Here is a 23,191-nt window from a genome sequence, read left to right as displayed (position 1 = left end):
TGGGAGCGAGGATGCATAATTTGCTAAAACTGACGCTAAAACTAAACCCAACAACAACCACTGTTTATTGACTTCTTTGGTATTTGACAAGTTCTAACAAATTAGCGACTTTTTCTGAAATCTATTTGGGAAACGATTACCATGACAACTATGATTTGACAAAGGCAAATTTTCGCATGAGAGCCTTTGCTTTTTCTATTTTGTCGCCGATACATATTTATACGAGGGACTCGAACCTACGTATACCAACCCTTCGTCGCCTGACCAACTCAAATTATTCCGTAAGTGTTTTGTTATTAGTTTTTCAAGTCCATTCGTTATTCTTTCCTCAGTTCAGCTTTTTAATAATTATTAGCCAAGCCCTTAAGCTTAATAGCATTTCTGTTTATGGTTTCCGTATAAACCAGGGGTATGAACGTAATCATTTTTATACAAATTCCTCATCCTTCCTGGACTCATAAATATTTTTAGTGCATATGCAGCAAACTACTTCACAACAACAACAATTACAATGTTAACTGTTATGCAGGAGAGCAAAGTATTCTCTCAGTAAATCCTAAAAAAACCGTTTCAATAGATCTGACATTCTAAGCTACATGATTATGTGAAGCTGGGAGTCTAAAAAATACCACGACATTGTGCATGTGTACACGGTAGGTAAACTTTCAGGACGGGATCGGCTATTTATCAAGTTACGATAATTTTCTTCACGCTCAAAATGATATTTGCATACTGAGTTTTAAGTGTAAATATATGAAACATATATTTTGAACTGCGGATGAAAGATCAAATAGAAGAAAGATCCTCGCAGTTATTACGCAACTTAAGCAGTTGCAATAATAAAGCCCGAAAAAAGTTTAGGCTTGAACGGGATTCGAACCCATGACCTCTGCGATGCCGGTGCAGTGCTCTACCAAGTGAGTTATCAAGCCAACTGCTGGTCATAATTTACCCTTGAAGGGTAAGCCTGAATTTTCTTTTCGTAATAACTGCGAGGATCTTATTTCTTCTATTTAATCTTTCATCCGCAAGTCAAAATATATGTTTCATATACTGACATTTATTTATTCATCCTTCACGGGTATATTACGAACTCACAATATTATCAGCTCCCATTTGGGAGTTGGCAAACATACTGAATACATTTTATTCACCTGATGAGGCACATATGATCGAGGCGAACCGGTTTGCGAACAGTTTACGCCGCTAAGTCTCACTGTCAATCTCAAGTTAAATTCTATTTATCAAGAAAGCCATGCGTAAACTGAATTCAGAGAAAACTGAAGGCTAACTTACGATAAAACTGACTTCAAACATATCCTGGAGTAATAAATGGGAAAAAATGTGATATTTCATAGGAACCAGTATACAGAAATAAATTTAACAACTATCTTTGACAAATTCGCATAGCCTTTGTACAGCCGCCCCCTCCCGTCAGGAAAAATCGGGGAGAGTCCCTTTTCTAAGTGCAACAAAGGAAATAGGAGACGTCTGTACGCAGGCTAAATTCGCACAACTAACCAGTAAATATAGAGCTGTAACCGGGATAAGACATTTTGAAGTAAAAAGCGTTCTCTGCTTAAAAGATTAAAACATAAGCTTTCGGCTATCAGTCTTTAGCATACCTCAGTGAACGACTATCGCGTAACGCGCAATCTGATTGGCTACACAAGTGCCGCCTATCGATCGATAGACGGCAGTTTGTCAGAGCGCGCGCGATTTAGCATGCATCATTGCACAAGTATATCAAAATTTATGAAATATAAAGATTTTTTTGCTTCATAGATCGATCACTGAGGTATGCTAAAACAATTAGACGGCTCGCTCTCGGTTTCTATCGCATTGGATAGTTGGCTCGGGTCGGGCTTCGCCCCTCGCCAACTATCAGCCGATAGAAACCTCGAGCTCGCCGTCTAATTGTTATAGCCTTTAACGAATGAAAAATGTGGCGCGCAAACGGAAAAATATACGAAGAGGGTACGAAAATTTGAGAATAAAGAAGTGTGATTCTAGGAGATTCTACGTAGGAGAAACCGGAAGATGTTTCCAAACCCGAAAAAAGGAACATCAACGAAACTTGAAGAACTATTCAAATGGCTCTAATGTTGCCAACCATGCGTGGAAAAACAACAATCATTCCATTGATTTCGATAATGCTTGTGTCATAGACAAAGGCAAATACCGAGTTCGAAAAACACTAGATTCCTGGCACACAACAAAAAGCGTCGACGCTGATAAAAACTCAAAACCGTTGCCTAGGCAATACTCCATTTTATTGTAATTAGTACTCATTTAAATTTCTATCTTCTAGGTTTTTTCACATTTCTTTATTCTCAAATTTTCGCACCCTCTTCGTATATATTCCCGTTTGCGTGCCACATTTTTCATTCATTAAAGGCTATATCTTATTATTTTAAGTATTTGTGTTTGTTTCTGTCAAGGTTGTCACAAATCCATGCTAACATTAGACAGAAATGTGTGCAAGAAGAACTTGCCAGGGTTTATGCCAACGATAGTGATGGGAGGCGTTTGTGTTGTATTAAAGCCAAGAATCAAATTTTATTTAAATGAAGCAAAATGGGACGAAATTAGAAAATTAAAATCGAAGGGAGATAATGAACATGGAACGTAAACTGAGCGCGAAAGACTTCTCTGCATGCAGTTATAGCAAAATGACGTGTCAACATTGCAAGAAAAACTGGAAAACAACAAACAAGCAAAGTCGCCTCTTTGGAGTACAACCAATCCTTTTCAGTAATCCTTTTGAATTCTTGCTTCAACAGAAAGATTTCAACGTTTTGTCGCGCCGGATCGGGGCAAATGATTTCAGTTTCAGGTTACCGTGGTCAGAGATAGGAAAATTCAAAAGTCAGATTGTAGGATTTTCAAAATACCTCCCGCTCACAAACAAAGAGAGAGAGAAAAAAAGAAAAGTACTTACTATCTCTGCTTCCACAAAGTGCACCGATCCGATTGAAAAGGAAAAATACTCTGTCTTTACGGCTGGCATTTCGTCAGTCGCTGTATTTTACGTTGAACTTTGCTTATTCATCGCATGCGTTTTCGTTTTCTTTCTCTCTCACTTTTTCTTCGATCCACGTTTGTCGACATATTCAACCGGTAGATAAATTTATAGCTTTCTTCAAAATTTCCCTTTGTTTTTTTAAAATGCAGTTGACCATGCAACTTCCCGCCGAAAAAAAAAAATGGGTTGCCGTATAGGGTTAACTTGAGTGTTACAATGGCTTACATAGGGGGGCGGACGTACGTACGGACAGACGGAAGTGACGTCATAGCCTAACCAAAATTTTTGCGCATTTATGGGTTTATCAATTTCTCTTATCAATGGGGCTCCGCGCGCGGAGCTCCGCTATTATTCCACTCATTGTAACACTGCCCAAATATGGTCAAAGTGCCCTGAATATTCATCGTCCGTAGTCAACAGGGCCCAGTTGTTCAAAGCCCGCTTGAGCTAATCCTGGATTACCGTGAACTTTGATTCGAGTTTAATAACTACTCAATAAAAATTCTTCTAAAAGAGTTTTGGCTCTCAGTTTGGACTTAGACTTTACTTTACCTTTAGCTTGAAATTAGCTTTGAAACACTTATAAAGAGCGAGATGAAAACCTCGTTTAACTTTTAATCGTAGATTAGCGTTAATCGGCTTTCGAACAACCCGCCCCAGATATCTGCGATATTCGTAATTTCGTGTAGGGAGGAGAATGGTAATGGAAATGGTAAATGGTAAAATTAAGATCATCTCCATTCTTTCTGCAATAAAACTGTGCTTTTTTTTATCAATGTGTTGAATAATAAAACAATTATCCTGCTCGATCTTGCGGAATATCCCCTGATTTTAGCCAACTCGGCCTACGGCCTCGTCAGCTAAATATCAGGCGATATTCCGCGCGATTTCGCAGGATAATTGTAAAATGGCTGGTGTTTCTAGCCGATATTACGCGATCAGTAAAGGACAGGATTTTTCCGTAATACCCAAGCCGGGTGCGCTTGGTATGAATCAAATAACCCCAAGATGCTGAAATGTGCACCAATTAAAGACAAACAAAACTAGAGTGGAAGTTTTCTGACTGATTGATGTTCAACTGGTAACAATTTTTACATCTAAGGTGACAAATCTCACTTGCAAAGCAAGCCTCAAAAACACGTTCTGACAATCAGATCTTCCCCAGCACGAAAACTAATATACTACGAAAGACCGGACAGGGTGTCCGCTTCTTTTCCGAGTTATCTGGTATCAACGAAAACGTCATGTTCCTTCAATTTAGGGAGCTATAAAATCGAAATAAATTCATTTCAGTTTCAGTTTATTGATTTTTCACATAAATTTTTCAATCACTGCTACAATCACCGACGGCGGGCTTTTGTATGGCGGAAGCAGCGTCTGAAGTTTCTTTGATATCATTATAGTATATAAGCTGAAAAATAATATTTCTACAGCTGGCTCCTGGTCTAATTTGTTACTGAAGTCTTGGTTTGCTTGTCGTCAGCTCCTCCTTCTCGGCAGAGTTTCCTACTAAAAAAAAAAAAAAGGAAAGAAAACGGAGAAAACTCGGTAACTGGAAAGAAACGGAACTGTGAAAAAAAGTGGGAGGGAGTTCCCAACGCTTCTTATTTTTCATTTTCTCCATTTCCGCTAAAGCGCTCTTTTCAGTCAAAGGATAAAGTCATCGACTCGCATCCGATCGGCGCAAGGAACGCTTATCCAAAAGAAGACTAACCTGACCAAGAAGTTTATGCCGGAGGCTTTGGAAAGCATACCAAAGGCCAACAATGAAAGGAAAAAAATCGCGAATCACTTTCGAAAGCAATTATAATGGGAAAGAACTCTGCTACGTATAGGTTTCTTTAATTTCGTTGGAACTGCTAATGTAAATTCGCGAATCGGGATGGCAAGAAAGTATCGTGTCGGATTCAGTTCGTAGTAAACATTGATTTACTTTGAGGAAAAGCGCTCATCATTAGCAACCAATTTTGACCTTCGTTTTCTCCTCTTCACGCTCGAGAAAAGTCTTCATTTTTTGTATTTATGCTCATGATAAAGGTGAGTTTACTTCGACAAACGTGCTTCATGTAGGAGCTGTCTATTTCTTATTTAGAACAATGAAAACTCCCGTCCAATTGATTTTCGCATATATATGAATTAATAATTTTCTCATATTTTTGGGGTTATAAGGCGAATCTATCCTTCACGCTTCGGCAAAAAGCTGTAAATCACACGAATTCGGGTTTGAGTTGTTTTTAACTCGTGAATTGCGCATGTACAACGAACGAGTTATCGTAATGAACGAAAATGTTACTCACTCGGTCGGTCTCTCGATGGACTGTAAACTTTCACTAAATAAAATACACATTTTTCAGTGGAGTTCACTCGACCGCCGAAAAAGGGTATGTTTGGGATTTTGAGAATGTCAATTCGATGAACTGCACAAGCTCTCGAACGATTAAACCGAAGTACGGACTTCACATGGATTTTTAAATACTATAAAATCGTGGAGAACGCTACATTACAATAAATGTTCAATATTACCTCTCAGTCTGAAAAAAAAAAGCAGACTGGGAAAAAATGAACACAGAATACGTCCTCTCCTGGGAGTCGATCCCGGGACGTACATATTACAACTGGCCCGAGGGCTAGCACGACACCGACCCAGCTGATTAGGAAGGCCACATGGCGGTGTTTCTTTGTTATATTAGCGAACACCTCTAGACATGAAAATCAAAGAAGCAAATAACGTTACACTTAATCCGAAATTAAATATCATTTCATTCACCTGTCCAATTCACGAGTTCGCTCACAGAGCGCTTTGATTCGTTCTAAGATACTGTGTGCCCTGAGTACGGAAAGGTCTTGATTTGAAGTTTCAATCGGAGCAACTTACCGCATTTTTTCGACCTTTTCGCAACCGAATAGAATCAATGTTATCAGTATGGCGTAAAATCAAAGTGCAGCGTTAGTTTTTGCAGATCAGTGCAGGCCAAAATATAAACTTCTTTAATATCAACCTCCCTTTCTCGGGCTAAGCTTGCACTAGCTCAGACTATTTGTCCTCGATCGGTTTTATACCGACCATATTTCGCTCCAGAGTACTGTCGCAACCTCCAGCCGTTTCTGCAGACTACTTGATATACAAGTACTGTGATGTTTTGTCCGTATTTCTGTCGGATAACAGGAAAAATATATATATGAAGGTGGTGTTTCAAGTATAAAAAATTATTTAAATTAAATTTAACAATTATTCTCTCAAGCAAAGTAAATGTTGGTGATTGTTCACCGAGATCGAACTCTAGGTAAATATTCAGCGATATTTACTCAGTCCTTTATGTTGCCATTAGGCTGCTAGCTTGTTTAATCACACGGGTAGAAACAATTTCCTCAGGAGAGCAATTTCCCGCAGCAAATATGTTTGTTTTCGTTACCTGAAATAATTGCAGATTAAAAACTCCACACCGTCTCGGGAATTATCCATTTACTGTTATAAGTTTTGTTAATTTGAGCCTGAATTGAACGCGAAGAACAAAAAATGATGCCTCTTTTGCCCTCTTGGTACCGGTGGAAGGTTTAATTTCTGCTAAACCAAATTCAATGTTCCATTAAAACATTTTCCGTCTTTATTTGCTCCAAGTAAGGTAAACATTAATATATAATGCGATGGCCTTGTTCAGAAGCAAAATAAGGAAATTTACAACGAATTTACGACGATTTATCACCGGATATTTCACCGGCCTCTGCAATGATACCTTGTTCTGCACTTCTCTACTATCTTAACTTGCAATGTTTTCTTTTAACATCGCGCCGTTACTGGCTTCAAAGTTACCGCAGAGGAAAGTAAAGTGACGTCCCCTGATGAACATGAATTAATTCTTGACAGTGCTAATGCTTTTATATTACCGGTAATTACCTTACAATAAAAGTTTTGAAAAGGGCCGAGAATCTCCACTCCTCAGAGGATTTGTTGATTTGCAGAACACGCGACCAAATTGAGGTCTTTCAAGGTAAGTTATCTAAAAATCCAACAAAAAAAGCATTTTTTTAATTCGAGACATTGATAGAATACTCTAACAAAAACAAATCTGCACTGCCAGTATTAATAGAGTATTTTTTGTGCTATGTAGATGGCCGCTAAACAAATGAATAACCCGTCCAAAAACTTCAGCAGAATTTCCCTACGTAAAAAAGATGAACTTCTTATGTGGCGTAAAATTTTCAGGTTACGCCCGTATTTCAAATACGATTTGATATGAAAAGAACAATTTTCCTCAACAATAGCCCAGTCCTATTTCACGCATGAAACAACAAATACGAGTTGGTAAAACGAGTTCGTATACTAGTGTACAATGTCATCCTGAGTTGTGCACCATCTCTCCCGGAGAGATGACACACAACTCGGGACGGTGAGTGTATACAAATACTGTGAAATGAACAGTATATGTTTGCGTGCTTACACTTGTGTCTACTGAAGCCAGATACAAGTGTATAACTCCCTGATAATTTCTTGGCATAGCCTTACTTAGCCTAGAAAGGAGCTGTCGCTGTAACGGATTTTCTATTATAGTGATGCCGTTCTATGGAACACCGTGCCTTGAAATCTGAGACAGTGGGGTTTTGAAAAAGGAGGCAAAAGCGCACCTTTCTTCTTTAGTCTCTTTCGGCTCCCACACGGCAATCACAAAAAAACAGTTTACTTTTTACCATCTTTTATTCTTTTATTTACCTTTTTACTATACACACACTGATCCCGGCCTATAAGATCCTTGTATATCATACCACTTCTTAAAATCTCTACAAAGTGACTGTGTACGGGCTGTGTAACGGACCGTATGTCGATCATTTTATACAGCGATTATATGATGCTGTTGCTATGGCACTATTAAGCTAACTTAGAATTGCAAAAGAAGGCAAAAAAAAAAAAAAAAAAAAAAAAAAAAAAAACACTCAAAGCAAATTATGCTGACTTGTTCCAAAAATAGAATAAAATAATTTTTCGGGTTTCTAAGTCGCATGAACACAGAATTTGTACCACTTGCGGTACCCTCTATAACATTGAAGCACCGCGTACCGTAATAATAAAGTTTATTTTTATTTAAAATGACAATGTTAGTGTACACATCTTTTACCACTGTACAACCTTAACCTCCTTGAATTCGATCCCCAAACGCACTGAAGTATATATTCGAAACTGAATTTCATATTTGCCTTGACTAGCACTGAATTTAACCGAAAAGATTCAGTAACGTGTCCACTCCAATTCGATTTTTTTCTCGCTCTTTAGACCCTTTGAAAAGGAGATGACTATATTGTGAAGGCGTCACCGTGGCAACCCATTTTCGACTAAATCCCCAGGAGTGGTGAGCCGAGAAGCTATCAGGTTTTTTAATTTCGGTTAATTTGCTCAGTTTCGTTTGTGATTACGTTGAGAAACTTGACAAAATCTCATCAAATTCTACAAAAAGCTGTTAACATTCATTCAGTTATCAGGTGAACATCAACAGATTAGAAATTAATTGTTTTTATAAAGACAAGTCATAGTGATGATAATGAAAACACATGTAAACTGCGGGTTTGAAATAACCCGAAGAAAAGATTCTCGCAGATTAATTAGAAGGCACACCCATGCAATTAATTTGACTGCAAATTCCTAGCAAATACAGCCTGCAAATGTTATGGTTCCAACAATATTTGGGCTCCGACATGCACCTTCGGCAAAACTGTAATTAAAAGGTCGTTAGGTAGATTGCTCTGAAAAAATTATAATATGTAATTTAAAATGATCAGGAAACTACAGGAGTAAGGAGTGATGAGGAGAGTTACTCCCATAAAACCTTCGCCGTTTTTCATTTTATTTTCGGAAATTTGATTTTACGTACCATTTTGCAGGTACTTTTCAGATCTAAAATCCGGGGTTTTTTTAACAAACCAATAGAGAGAATCATACTTTATTTGAGAACAAGAGAACCAAATTATCTACTTTTTGTCTAAAACAGCTGCAAATCAAATATAGATACCTTGAAACGTCACGGCCAAGCAACATAGCTAGCGCTAAAGAACGCGAGGGAACTTCAGGAAATTGCGGTTCAACTTTGCTCACTCATATGCACTCAGTGATTAATCGTTTACTTATTTATGACTGAAACAGTTGGGGGTTGAAAGAGGCGTCAATATACGCCGTTACTTTCTAAAGCAACTGTGGTGTTGCGTCGGTTGGGAGTACACACGAATGTTTGGTTTATCAACAGAGTTGATAGCTAAAGGTAAATTGGCCACCGTAAACAGATTCGAGCGTTGACCTTTCGAGCGTTTGTCCTTCATCAGAGCTCTGACGAAAGGCTAATGCTCGAAATGTCAACACTCGAATCTCTTTACGGTGGCCAATTTACCTTTAGCTATCAACTCTGTTGATAAACCAAACATTCGTCAATATACGCAATTTGCACGTGCAGTCCAACTGACAACCCATGTACCCAGGGTAACCATATAATCTCTGTTTTCTTCCAGTTGGACCCTCTGACCATGATCCAGTTTTACCTGTTTGCATTCCTGTTTACTGCAGCAAGTGTGACGTCACAAGGAAAGTTGTTGCTCAAGTTGTCTTTGCTTAGCGAAATGAATAATGTTCCCAAGCTATCTTCGAAGATTACATAAATGGGACGTGCTTTCAAGACAAATTCCGGATACACACTCAATAAAAGTCCTCCCTTTGAAATTTTCAAATTTTCTTAAAGCCAAATTGTGGCTCCAATGTATGAGGAAAAAAACTCAGGTCTCTATGCATTGGTCACTTACTGGGGTTATACAAAAAAGATTCTTTTTTGGGAAGATAGTCTTTCTCTTCAGACATTATTACAGTAAATCAGCACTTTGCGTTTGTTTCATCTCCGAGTGCACTTTTACCAATAAGATAAAAGAAGAAAGAAAAAGCCTTTCTTTATAGCATTGCAGCCATAAGTATTAAAACGTGAAGAAACTTCTGCCTGTAATAAGCGGACCCCATATTAATCGTACAGCAGCACAAGTCCCATATTTTTTTCTCCCCCACATTTACTGTAAAAAGAACCTGTATTCAACTGATACTTCTATTAAGCGGACGCAGACACCTTAAACTGGACTCTTATGGCGATTTCTATTGTTAAAAACCTGCCAATAGGATGCATGTTTTTGTCCACGTTTTAAGAGATCGGTGATTTGTCTTTGCCGCCCAAAGATCTGTCACATCTTTATAGATACTGTTACGCTTTACATCTTCTAATAAAGCAAATGATCAAATACACTTGCGATGGGAATAAGGGTATTCCACACTTATCGTATAAATTTTGAGGAATATTAATATGACCCCTTTTGTTTATAACACCACGTTTAAGCCAACGAATAGCAAGAAGAACTGGGCAAACGAAGGAGCAATGGACAAAACAGAAACGCAAACGAACGCACAAACGGAACAACGAGCGAACGAACAACCGGATTAGTAAACGGATAGGCGAATGACCGAGTTAACGATTAAACGGTCCACCGAGCGCTCACCAGGGGCCCTTCGTTTGCTCATCTTAAAACTCTTTTGCAGAATTGTATTTCTAACAACATTCACCTTCTCCTAACTTTTAGATGTGAAATTCCAAACATGCAATATGGCTTGGAGAAAGATCGGATGTTTCAGAGATTTGGTTAATAGACAAAGGACCCTTCCAGAGCAGTTGGTCAACATCCGGGACATTAGAAGCAAGGTGTTTCAGCCACCCCGCCTGGACTGGACACGATTATCAGATTCCTGGCGCAGGTTCAGTCATTTTATCTTAACTTCACATGATATATTCTAACTTATCAGTGAAAGAAAGTTATTCAGTGTTATGTTGCTATTTTTTGCAGTCTCGCTTGCCAGTGTGCAAAGGCAACACGCGAAAAAGGTTACAAAGTGTTTGGCCTACAGTTTTATGGCGAGTGCTGGAGTGGGAAGAATGGGACCTATACCTATAACTTGTTTGGAAATGCGGTAGAAGAAAAATGCGTCATGGATTTGCAATTCAGTGGAAACAAAGTTGCATGGAAGCACTGTGATGTCTCCTCAAAGCAAGCGTGTGTCGGCATAGCGAGTACAAATTATGTCTACGTTTTAGAGGAGGGTATGTGTGTCAGATTCATGGTTGAAGCTTAGGCCCAGTTCAGACGCCGAACTTTTCATGAGCCGAACTTAACTCAAATTGAGGTCGGCCCAAATCACGAAAATCCCGCCTTTTGATTCAGACGCCGAACTTAACTAGCCGAACTTAATTTACTTGGATTTTGTTTTGCAAGTTATACACGTAATTCAGTCTCCGGACTGCGGGGTGTTTTTTTCCAATAAACAATTTTTACTGAAGCAAAATAAATCGAAATGTTGCTCTCTACGAGAGACTGTATTTGAAATACGTTATAATAATTTATGCATTAGGTTCGGCTCATGAAAAGTTCGACGTCTGAATCAAAGCTGTTCCAAAGGCGAAGTTCCCGGCTGGGCCGTTCCAAAATTGAATCAGCCGTTCTCAAGACGCCGAACTTTTCATGTACTTAATCCGAGGTATTAGGTTCGGCTCATGAAAAGTTCGGCGTCTGAACCGGGCCTTAGATGCTCTGTCTTATATGAAATGTTTTACCACTCTTTGTTTTTTGTTTCTGTCTCTGATTTTTTTTTTTTGCTTGATTAATTTCACAATGATATGATACAGGAGACCATTACCCGTAGCCTCTACCTCTCATTCTAAGTCGTGTAGTCAATCCTTTCCAGAAAGGATTTATTTATTTATTTCTGGTCCCCTGAAATCCGTTTCAAACGGGTTTCAGGGGACCTTTTGAACGCCCACAGTTCAAATATTCAATCAAAGAAAAGTAACGGCAATTAAACTGCGCCATAACTTTTGGCGGGAAAAGCTGTTCTAAAAATAAATTTACTTAGGAAAGGGTTGAATCAAGGAATTAATACAGAGGCGCCTAGGAATAGGCTCCTGTATGATGATTATGATGATGATGATGATGATGATGATGATGATGAGATGTTAACAGTTGGTGACGAAGACAAGGGCTTTCATTTAAGGTTCATTCTTTTGCGTGTAAACACGACTCAGTAAATGAACGAGAAAATGAATTCGCTAAAAAATATTCCTAACCATATAATTGCGCTTTTTCCAAGAATCGAGGACAGCCCATTATTAATTTACGCAGGCACAATTGACACAAATCACCTATAAATACACCAATCACGGTTGACCTGAGATGGTCATAAACAGGTTGCAGTTGTTAATTTTGTGATAAGTCAGGATTCATCATTCCATTTAATTCCACAATCGTGTTTGGAGTGCTTTGTCCGATAACTTCTTTATGTAGTGCAAAAGTCACCCGGTGACGGAGGATGGAGCAAGTGGGGAGACTGGACCCAGTGTGACAGGACGTGTGGTACTGGGAAACAGGACAGGGAGCGAACCTGTACAAATCCACCCCCAGACCCCCAGGGTAAGGACTGTGAGGGGCCTGCTGAGGAGAGCCAAAGTTGCAACTTGGTTAAATGCCGTAAGTATTTATTAAAGGTGCTGATTAATATGCGAACAACCCTTCGTTTCACGCAATAAGCTCCTTTCTATACATTAAAATTCAGCTTGACAATAGGACCAAACAGGGACAAACAAAGCAAATTTAAAACCCAGAATAGCCATATTTATTTATTTCTGTTGTTCCTATACTCTGGACCTCGATAACAAGTTTAATTTTAATATGCCGAAAGGAGCTGCTTATTCTGATCACGATATCCAAGCCGGCTTTTTCATCATCCCTGGTCGGAAGGGAAGGGAAGGACGAAAAAGGAAATGAACAACCCGCTCTCCACCCCCCCCCCCCCTCCTTTCCCTCAAAATTAGGTCTTTGCACCCTTGAGAGATGCCTTTTGGCTTGATTTTATTTTTCAAGTTTTCTCTCTAACTGCCGAATAAATGATCAGCTGCTAGCATCACGGCGAACGTCTTTCAAAGTACAAAATGTTTCATCCCCAATACATATATAATCAGTTGATATATTCTCTTTCAAAAAACTAATCAAAAAAATGTTTGAATTAAATGATTTATATTAATATATAAGTGATAGAATACTAAACTAAGCTCAATACATACATACCACAAGCAGAAGTTGACGATCCACTATCAAACCAATTTTTCTTTCCGCTTGGATATATTTGACGACTTTGAATTATAAATTTCAAAACCTGACATTCCTTATGGTATCTGAGTTTCCTTAACATCTAGCTTAATTAAGTGGGTTTTCCTAAACAGGGCCACGCGGCTTTTTAACGATTATGTAAGTTTTTTAACTCGATCTCAAACGTGGGAAAGTGAGAGAACAGGTTTCCTTAATTTAACTCTTATTTTAAACCATTTTGTCTAGTTCTCAAAAAATTAAAACTTAAATTGTGATTTTAATCAAGAGAACATCACAATGAAACTATTTTAATGAACTAATTATTGATAATCAAATTTGCCAAATAACCCTTAGGCAATTTATTTTATCTCTCAGTTAGTACGCGCCGTGTGATTGGTCAATTTTGCGAGCCATATTTTACTGTGCAGCTCGCTAAACTTCGATAGTTTCTTTTCCCGCGCTCTCGAGTAGGCTCAGAGATACAATAAATATCTTATTGACCTCGTTTTTTCAGTCCGTGCTGTAAGTTACAGATCCTCGTTTTTTCCGTTGATTTATGGCCCGCTTGCTTCACACTTGGGCCATAAATCAACGGGAAAAACCCGGTCCGTAACTTACAGTACGGACCTCGAGCCCGGTTAGTAAGAGGCATGTATTTTACTGTGAGATTGTATAAAATTCGAACCGAAAGACATTCTAAGTCTAAGTATCTGAAAATGGTTTCATATTAACTCTCCTTGTTTTTCTCTCATAAGAATCATACCTTCTCTGCTCTGTAATCCGTGTGGCCGTTTCATTGAAATGTATTGAATAATATAACCAACCAATTTATCCATATTGTTACAAGAGATTTTATTTGGTTAGTCTGTCTGTTTTGCGAAGGAAGCAGATAATATAAAAAGATTCAGGATCCATAATCAAGGATGGAGACTGTAAGCGTGGGGCCCACGCAAACCCCTGTGTTGTACCAAAAAATCTATTCAAGAAACAAAATGGCGCCACCCTTCACGTCATAAGCCCGAACAGATAAACGTACATTTGTGCGGGGTTACTACCTGATTATGGTTCCTAAAAAAAAAGTTAACAAAAAAAAAACCGACTTTCGGGCGTTCCTTTCTTACCCTAATTTACACGCTGTCACGTGACTTGGTAACAAACTGTTTTTGTCACCTGACCTAGTAACTGACTGTTTTCCATCTTAAAGCTATTGATGGTGGTTTTACTTCGTGGGAGCCCATCCCAGAATGCACCAAAACTTGTGGTGGTGGCTTTCAAAAGTTTGTTCGAACCTGCACCAATCCCCCTCCTCAGCACGGTGGAAACGATTGTCATGGGCCGAGGGAGAAGATTGGGGCTTGCAACGACTTCGCCTGTAAGTAAACACCAATTAAAACTTTATTAGATTCACTTTAAAGGACTCTTAACGCCGCAATATAAACTAAAAGTTACCAAAAGGGAGAAAAATTCAAGTGCTAGCGCACGATAAATACTACCTAAAAATTACACATATAACGTATGTGCCAAGAAGCCGGCTTTAAACACATTGTCAAGATCTAGAGATATTGTAATAACCTTTTCTCAAAATTCGTGCCGGATTGTATGACTTAATGTCAGTGGGCAGGAAATTTCAATTTTTTGCTTTGGAAACTTCTAATGTCATGCAAAAAACGTTTCAGTATCTAGTGGAAGTCGATAGAACTGCGGTGTAAGTTGAGGTCACTCAGTTTGGTTTGAGTTGTCTTAGATCTTTGAATTGTGCAGATTTATCAATTAGTTAGTCAGAGATGTCTTGTGATGTAGACAGTTATGAACCAACTCTGTATTTATCCAAAAGCAATTTTTTCACAACGGGAAATTATCACAGCCATTTGAAACGCTTGGAAATGTGATCGAATTGTTTCATGGATTCAAACAAGAACAACCACTCCTGCGAATTTTCAGACCTGACCGTGAGACAAAATGCATTCCAGAACATGTTAAGTAGGTCAAGATAGGCACATATTGAAAGTTGTACGCGTATTACTTGAAACTTTCAACTCTTATACTGTAGTTTATGTCTTTAGAAAATTCGAAGTTTTCATGTATAATTATTAAACAATTTTCTAATAACAACTCACTGTCTTTAATAGACTTTTGTATATGGAAACAAAAATCACTTTAGTAGAAGACTGTTTACTCCCTTCCTAGTCATATTGTCCTGTACGTTCAAGCAAGATAAGATAAGCCTTCATCCTCTCTTGCTTTACACAAACCCTGTAGTTTTTCTTTCCAATCAATATTCTGCAACTGACTCAGCACGTGTCTCTCGTTCCAGGCCCTACCCCATGTACCCGCGCCATTGATCTTGGAGTCATTCTGGACGCAACTAATAGCGTCGGAAGGGCAAATTTTGTCATAGCCAAACAGTTTGTTTTGGCTCTTGTCAACTCCATGAAGATCGCTCCAGGTGCAAGCCACTTGGGACTCATAGTATACAACATTCAAGCCACGATCATCATAAGATTTAACGAAACCGCTAAACAGGATCCTGCAGTTATCGAAGGCATTTTGAAAGCAACCACAAAGCTGCAAGGACGAACCTTTACCGACAGGGCGCTCCGTAAGGCTGGCGAGAAGCTGTTTACCGCAGAGGCTGGAGACAGACCCGTCAAACCGGATGTACTTGTTGTGCTGACTGATGGAAAAACTAATCCTAAAAGTGAGCCGTACGAAACAGCCGTTGAACCTCTTAAGGTATGTCTGTTGCACAACATGGACCGCGTCACCTCAGAAAAGAAGACGACTTCTCTCGCGACGTCAGCCTTCTCAGTTTTTGCCATTTTTAAAAACTAGTTACAATACATCCAACTTAACAATTCCTTTCAGAACTACTTCACTCTCTGATTTTCATAGTTTTTATTGTATCTGTCAGTTAGTACGCGGGGCGTGATTGGTCAATTTTACGGGCCGTATTACACCGTAGTACTGCCCACTCACTTTAACTAGTTTCCTTTCTGGCGCGCCCGATTAACCTCAGAGATATAATACATATCCTACTAACCTCGTTTTCTCGGTTCGTACTGTAAGTTACGGATCCTCTGTCTTTTCCCGTTGATTTATGGCCCGCGCGCTTTGCGATTGGTCCATAAATCAACGGGAAAAAAATCGGTCCGTAAGTTACAGTCTCGGACCGAGAAAACGAGGTTAGTATGAGGTGTTGACTAGCAGAAATCAAAGATAAGTGTGAGACCGAGAATGCTGAGCTGGTACGCGTCGCCTGCATCATATTAGGGTGTAAGATACGTGAATTAACTAAGAAAATGGCTGTAATTTTTTGTGTGACTTTCTATATATATGTTATCAATCGTCGCGTTTGCTTGGACAGTAGGATGTTGTATTTACAATGAAAATGGTTTCCGATTTTTTTCATCTTGGTAACACAGATCTGTGCTGTTTTATAGATTAGTATTATGATGGCAAATGAGACATAAACCGCTTTCAGCTATACTACAAAAACATTTACAGCGTTTTAATTTTTATTTCTGTTCAGAATAACGGTGTCAAAGTCATCGCCGTCGGAGTTGGTACAAACATCTTGCCAGCGGAGTTGACAAGAATTGCCATGGGCAAAAAAGAGAACGTCGTGCAAGTGTCAGACTTTAAAAAGCTGTTTGTTGAGTTGCAGACAATTATAAACTCGTCTTGCCAATGAAATTGTAAGTTTCTGATACAAAATTTCCCTTTAATTTACTGCTATTTACAAAAGCAGTGTATATAAATGAAAATGCCATCATAGCATATTTCAGCAAATGCCGCGGATCAGTCAGCCTTGAGCTATGCCCAAACTGCGCGCGCAATTTTAGCTGCAATATTAAATTGAGGTGTAATTAAATGAAGGAAGATAACTTTGTAACACATTGTAACACCATTGCATTGTTACACCATTGCTTTCTCACCTTCATTGGCTCCTGATTGGTTACCGTATGCAGTGTTTTCACATGTCGTCACAACGGCCATGTTGGTGTCCCAAAACAAAGAAATGGCGACCATGTTGGTGTCCCAAACTAAACCTCTGGGTATTGAACTCTATTTTTATGCAAGTACTTTATTTTGTTTCAGTAAGCCAATATGGCCAGTAGTCACGTGAATGAAAACACTCTATAAACTTTAAGATTCTGATTTTGACATTTAAGTGTTTATATGGTCTAGCTCCTAATTATTTGATTGAATTAAGTAGCATCAAAAAGCAATCCAGATACTGGTTTTGGTTTGGTTCTCCATTGGTTGAGAGAGTGGTGCGAACTCTGCCAACAGTAAAACAAAACCAAAGTAAACACGAAATTACTTTCGACAAACTCTCAGGAAAAAAGCTCTAAAGAAGTTATTAGCTCCAAGTTTTTAAATTGTTTGGTTTCTCCTGTTTTAGGAAGAGAACCTGCAGCACAGCTAACACCTGCCATGAAGAAACAAATCCACTGATTAAACTGTAGTAAATCAATAAATATTGAAAGAAGTGAGATGATTAAAGTGGGGAAACTTGCTGTGACCGCTTGTCTTTGTTACTCAAACCTTACCTGTAAATCTAAATCGTTAGCACTACATCATTATCACGAAAAAGGCATGATTCAAGCCATGAGAATGAAGAGTAAAACATTAAGGAGACGTGAGTGAGATTATATTTGAGATTTCTGCGTTTCCGTACAGAGATACAGAGACTTGGAAATACAAGTCGCAAGCGTTTTCTGTTTAAATTAACACGCAAAACATCTACTGCGTTTTATTTTTTAAAAAAGGTTTTATTTTAAAAAATGCAAAAAAACTGCCTGGCGACTCAAAGCCAAAAACGTATAGGCTATCTGCAGCTGATCTCAAGCGACTTTACCAACAAAATCTTTGTGAGTTTGCAGTGATGTGAAAGTTCGCTCTGCGTTTCCCCAAATACAAACTGGAGACTGAAATTTGTAAGGGCTGTAGTTTTCGTGTACAATATCGGTCTCTTTTCGTGGTCAAAAAGAATGGAGCGCTTTCACGGCCGTGTTACCAGAAATCAACTCGCAAAAATATTCATTTTTCAAATGTCTTCATTAATATCTTGTTGCATTCTTGAATCATTATCTTCCAGAAGCTTTGGACAAGTTCTTATGAGATGACTTTTTGCGCCGCATTTGTGGCATGTTCGAAGGTCACGCTTTTCATACGGGCATTTTCTCATCCTGTGTCCATTTTCATTGCAGTTGTAGCACAGACTGGTGAATTTTCGCGCGCCTTTTTTCACGCGGCTTTTCCGACCCAGGTTCCCGCCACCAGGTGACGTCACAAATATAGCGATCTTTCCTTTGTCTGTGTTGACTATCTGAAATTGAACTTTTTCTCCTTCTACAAGACTACGGTATCCTTTGGATTTTATAGCGCTCTGTGAAAGAAAAACAACGAAAAGGGGATTTAAAATTATCATTACGCACAAATAAACTGTTCTGATTACGTTTCGTCCGGTTACCGGATCTCTTGTAGTAGAAATGCACTATGCCATGTACACTAGTTTACACTTTTTATAGCCTTTATTTTTTTAGCTATACACCGAATTCATAAAGATGGCCGCCGCACGGTATTGAGTCTGGGGCGGGTTAGGACAACACAGAGTCGAGGCATTTTAGGACAGACATGACATTTACGACCATTTACCACCAAATCCTTTCTTGATTTCACTCGATTCGCAGTGCGAAGAGCAGACTTCAGTTGTATCTTTAACTTTAAAGTATTTGCCTTCTTCTCTCGGTATTTTAGTAAGCCAGACATCTCTCAGCTTTCCTTTCGGTGGGAAACTAAAAAATCCTACCTTTTGCCCTTCTGGACTGACCATTCCTTTCTGATTGCACAATGGAACACAACAATTTACATAAGAATTAGATTTCTTCTCATCGGAAGCCATTGTTGATTCTAAGGCTGTCTTAAAATTGCCTCGCACTGGTGCTAGGTCCCAGTTTCAACTGCGTGGCGGCCATATTTATGAATTCGGTGTACACATGTATCTTATTTACCGTTATGTACGCTATGTAACAGTCTATGTTTACGTTCAAATTTAAACTTTAAAGAGCCGTTATTTTATCTCATTGTAACCCTTGCCCTAAAGAAGACTATTGGTACTAGTTTAAATATTGGCCCAAATAAATAAGCCCTTTACCGTAGTGTCAGCTCTGCAATCAGTTTGGTTTATAATTATCATACTTTCCTGATGGTGCGAGCCAGTCCAGGTAAGAGCAGTCCTGCGCATGCGCCGCTTATGATATGGTATTTTTAGCCGGCGGGGCATTCAGTGTTTATTGAGTTTTGACTGAAGTAAAAATTGTGGTGATAACTGATACCTATTGCTCAAGTTAGGTTGAGCCGGCGGTGAAAATACATGGCTTATTGTCCACGGACCTCGTGTGCAACCGAGTACCCTCCCATTTTAACTCTAGGGTTGTTCCAAGTTTTGCGCGGTTAAAGAAGCGTAAAATGGAGAAAACCCCACCGAAACTCTTGCTATGCAGGCTTGACAAGTTGATATGACTTCGAGGTAGGAGCCATATCACCCGGAACATATTCCGAGGGAAATCTTCCTTTCGGCCCTTCTACTCAGTCAACAAGTACTCATAACCACTGACCAAAGAGCCTGAGGGCTCTGCGTACGAGATTAGGGATCACCCAATAGGTGGAATTAATTAAATGTCATTTTAATGTGCCTTACCGGCGTTACTACAGGTAATTGAAAAACGGAAAATTTTGATTTCAAAGCTCTACGCGAACGTGTACGAAAATAAAACATACTGGTTCGGTTTTGCGGGCTCTCCAATGCAGAATGATCAGAGCCAGGACGAACGATCACGTGACTCGAAAAGGCTGAGCGTGAGCGGCGGCGAATGAAGGAGGCCTAAGAAATAAGATGAATTGCTTATAAATCTTCCTGGGGTAAGGCCCAGTCTCCCTAATTGGGCTGTCTCCTGAGCCGCCAAAAGGGAGGAGTTAACGTGTTAAAGCAAAATATAACGTACTATGTGAAATTGTGGTTTTTTTTCACATAGTACGTTATATCTTGTTTTTACCCTTTAACTTACTTTGTTCCTTTGATATAACAGGTCATTACAGTGATCCTATGTGAAAATATGGCTGATTCACTCAGTATGAATATTCCCTGCTATCTGTTTCAAAAGAGAGGAGGCCTGGGATAGAGAACGCTCTCAAGCAATAGTTGTCATAACAAGTGACGTCATGAGGTTATCGGAAGTTTTCGCCGGAAGAAACTCGAAGAAAAATGACCTCATCCGCCTTGCAGGATTAGAACATAAGGCTGCACAAATTTAATATTTCGATCGCCGGAGGCTTAAAAAAACGAATTCATTGTGCTTGTGTAGATATCAGCGGAAGACACAATATTGTATGAAACAAAGCAGCATAATTGATATTAGGACATTTTCTATTATTTTGAGTCGCGTGTTGGTACCACTAAAAGTATAATTGTTTGTCTCCCTTTCCCAAAAATATACATACATTTTTTTTGTGGTGATAATTCTTCAAAAAACCACATCTCGACATTTTTCAAATTTTCAGTTTTTCCAAACCTTTTGAAATAAATAATAAATGAATCAGGTTTGGTAATCTTTTAAGATAAGATTTTTCTGATGAATGCACGCTTCGAAACAAAACACTCCCGCTAATGAAAAACTTTTAGCTATTGTTTCTCTAAGTTTTATTGTTCGTATTGTGTTTTTCGTTCAATAGAAAGTGAATTGAATTAGCAAGGCTGATCATGGCCAGGTGCAACCCTATGAAGGAAAGACACAAACAAAGAAATGAAGAAATGAAACTGTCACATAACGAAATTAAAATTAACAGCGAGTATTCTAATGAATTTTCGAGGAAATCAACAGAGGATTCAAAAACGTGGTTAAAATCGCTTACGAGGAAAGTACGTGGCTTGTTTGCTTACGATGGCGGAGAAATCGCAAACCAAAACGTGACATATAACTGACAAATATCTTAGAAAATTTCACAAAAAGCAGGTTCTCTAATTAACGACATGCTACGGTCATAAATTTTGGCATTGAGCCAGTGACGATAAACTCTCTGCAACATAACATGTGGCAGAATTCCTGTAGAAAACGCGCAAAACGAACATATGTTTCTCTGAATAGCAAACCGATGTCAGAGAAACTGTCGACAATAATTGACATAGATGAATAATTAATATTTCAAGGTGCTTTCAAAACATAAAGAATGTGTTTGTAGAAGGACATGTAACGTAAGTAAAAATGCGTTCGCGATGCGAAATATAGAGACTTACAACAGAAAACATGCACGCTTTTATCTTAATCGCTGCAATATTCCAGACAATTTTGTACCTGATGAACGAAAATATCCTCTTGTGCATCGTCTGTTGTAATGAAACCGAATCCTTTCACGAGATTAAACCATTTTACCGAGCCTGTGATAAAGCTGCTTCGTTTCCTCCTTTCGTCCTCTGAGGAGAATAATTAAACACAAAACTACCTTTGTTAGTGCAAACTGGGTTAGAAAAAGAAACAACAATACAGTAGTGAATATTTCTTTTTAGCTCCTTTTTTTTTCGAAAACTAATTTTCTCACTGTATTATACATGCCTAGGATATTAAGAACAGTCTCATTTACACCAGAGTTCTAGAACTTTGTTAGGCGCAGTAAAATTAATACGAAATTGAAGGAACTGCGGCTTGGTTTCTTGATAATGATTCTGATTAAGAGCCAAAGAAAAACTATTCAAAACGAAACGCAGGGAAAGTGCAAGATGTAATTCTAGAACGTAAACAATGTGTGTAGATACCTGTCATTTGACCAAATCCCTTTGAGGCAAACTCTGAAGAGGGAATCAGCGTTGGTTTGCGCTAAACTTTTGGAGTTATTGTACAAATTTTCTTCGATGGCTAACCCTTAATTTGAATTTTTTTGCCTGATCACTCGTTGGGTTAAGCCTGGTAAACTAGCAAGTATTTTGTAATATCTTTCTATACAATACAGTCTATTTAATGCTGAGAAGTCTCTGGCAAATGCATCTCCGAGCCAATGGGAGGGCTTGAACTAGCTTCGTAATTGATCTTATTTTAGCGCCACCAAGAAAACTCTGTAAACAGTGATAAAAAAGAATAAGTGATTTATCTCGTGAGCTGTGAACGCTTCATTCCTATTGGCTTCATTAGATTCCGGTTTTGACCACGGAGCCACCAATTATTCAAAGTTCATTGATTACTTCCCCATACTTTTAAAGCGGTTTTGTCATCAAGCACAATATTTATTTTTATACAAAAATAGTTTGATTTCGATGTCAAAGTCCCAGCAAATAGAAAAAAAAAGCCATATGGTCAGTAAAACGATGGCAAGCGATTATGAAAGGCAGACTTTGTCCAATTCGAATGAAAACGAAAAAAGGCATTACAAGAAGCATGCAAGAAATCGTCGTCGTCTTCCTCCAAATAAATCAATAAGTACCTGAATTCATTAAGTCTTTAGTCCCTAGCTGTTCGGTCTGGCGCTATATACGATATTTGTATGTAAGTTTATTTTGTGAAGCCATAATGAATAAAATAAAATAAACAGGTGTTGTCTTCTTCATTTGCATGTCAATACCTAACGGCCTGGACCTGGACCAAACAATAGTTGGGGATGAGAGAAGGATCAGAGCTCGTGTGTTCAGTTTATATCCCAGCGGCCACCGTCGGTCCGGCCAAATGAGAACAACATTCCTCCAAAGTCCGCCGAAAACTGATCAATGTAAAAGAGAAACTTGCTTTAAAAGCTCGAGTCAAATTTCAACAGGTTTAAACACAATTACACCGCACGACGATAGCCGTAGATCGCTCGGAGCGTATGAGCCGGGTCGTTAGCTGTTTTGTCGAAGAACCATCAGTTTAATATTAGAGAGTTAAAATTCGCGTTTACGGCAAACGGCAATCATGAAATTCGCGTTGACGTTTTCCTGAAAAAACGAGTGTTTAGATTATACATGAAAATAGTGCAAAATAATTCTGACCT

At 38.7% G+C, this 23,191-nt stretch overlaps 2 protein-coding genes and 1 long non-coding RNA gene across 5 annotated transcripts; 1 reads left to right on the top strand and 2 right to left on the bottom strand.

Moving 5' to 3' along the window:
• Nucleotides 1-125: 125 nt before the first annotated feature.
• Nucleotides 126-17,696, top strand: LOC146450096 (coadhesin-like). 3 transcript variants are annotated; one of them, XM_085100779.1, is made up of 10 exons: nucleotides 6,952-7,014; nucleotides 8,292-8,367; nucleotides 9,515-9,587; nucleotides 10,619-10,790; nucleotides 10,880-11,133; nucleotides 12,371-12,553; nucleotides 14,376-14,543; nucleotides 15,486-15,904; nucleotides 16,701-16,866; nucleotides 17,577-17,696. In XM_085100779.1, exons 3-9 carry the CDS (start codon nucleotides 9,530-9,532, stop codon nucleotides 16,860-16,862), a joined length of 1,416 nt encoding a protein of 471 aa, XP_084956905.1. In that variant the 5' UTR covers nucleotides 6,952-7,014; nucleotides 8,292-8,367; nucleotides 9,515-9,529; the 3' UTR covers nucleotides 16,863-16,866; nucleotides 17,577-17,696. The 3 variants fall into 3 exon arrangements, with proteins under 3 accessions (XP_084956903.1, XP_084956904.1, XP_084956905.1); XM_085100777.1 differs by lacking the exons at nucleotides 6,952-7,014; nucleotides 8,292-8,367 and adding an exon at nucleotides 126-281; XM_085100778.1 differs by lacking the exon at nucleotides 8,292-8,367 and having other exon boundaries at nucleotides 6,931-7,014.
• Nucleotides 4,474-7,025, bottom strand: LOC146450097 (uncharacterized). Its single transcript, XR_014860397.1, has 3 exons — nucleotides 6,921-7,025; nucleotides 5,793-6,177; nucleotides 4,474-4,534 (listed from the first exon to the last, which is right to left on the bottom strand). It is a non-coding gene; the product is annotated as an uncharacterized LOC146450097 (long non-coding RNA).
• A 156-nt stretch (nucleotides 17,697-17,852) lies between the features above and the next one.
• On the bottom strand, nucleotides 17,853-22,436 carry LOC146450095 (uncharacterized). Its single transcript, XM_085100795.1, has 3 exons — nucleotides 21,987-22,436; nucleotides 21,529-21,647; nucleotides 17,853-18,563 (listed from the first exon to the last, which is right to left on the bottom strand). Exons 1-3 carry the CDS (start codon nucleotides 21,991-21,993, stop codon nucleotides 18,222-18,224), a joined length of 468 nt encoding a protein of 155 aa, XP_084956921.1. The 5' UTR covers nucleotides 21,994-22,436; the 3' UTR covers nucleotides 17,853-18,221.
• Between the last annotated feature and the right edge of the window lie 755 nt (nucleotides 22,437-23,191).

This window comes from Pavona decussata, unplaced genomic scaffold (genome assembly GCF_977016875.1).
Source record: "Pavona decussata unplaced genomic scaffold, jaPavDecu1.1 SCAFFOLD_510, whole genome shotgun sequence".
Classification (NCBI taxonomy): domain Eukaryota; kingdom Metazoa; phylum Cnidaria; class Anthozoa; order Scleractinia; family Agariciidae; genus Pavona; species Pavona decussata.
The sequence above is the reverse complement of the archived record's forward strand: the minus strand, read 5'-3'. Positions and strand labels throughout refer to the sequence as shown.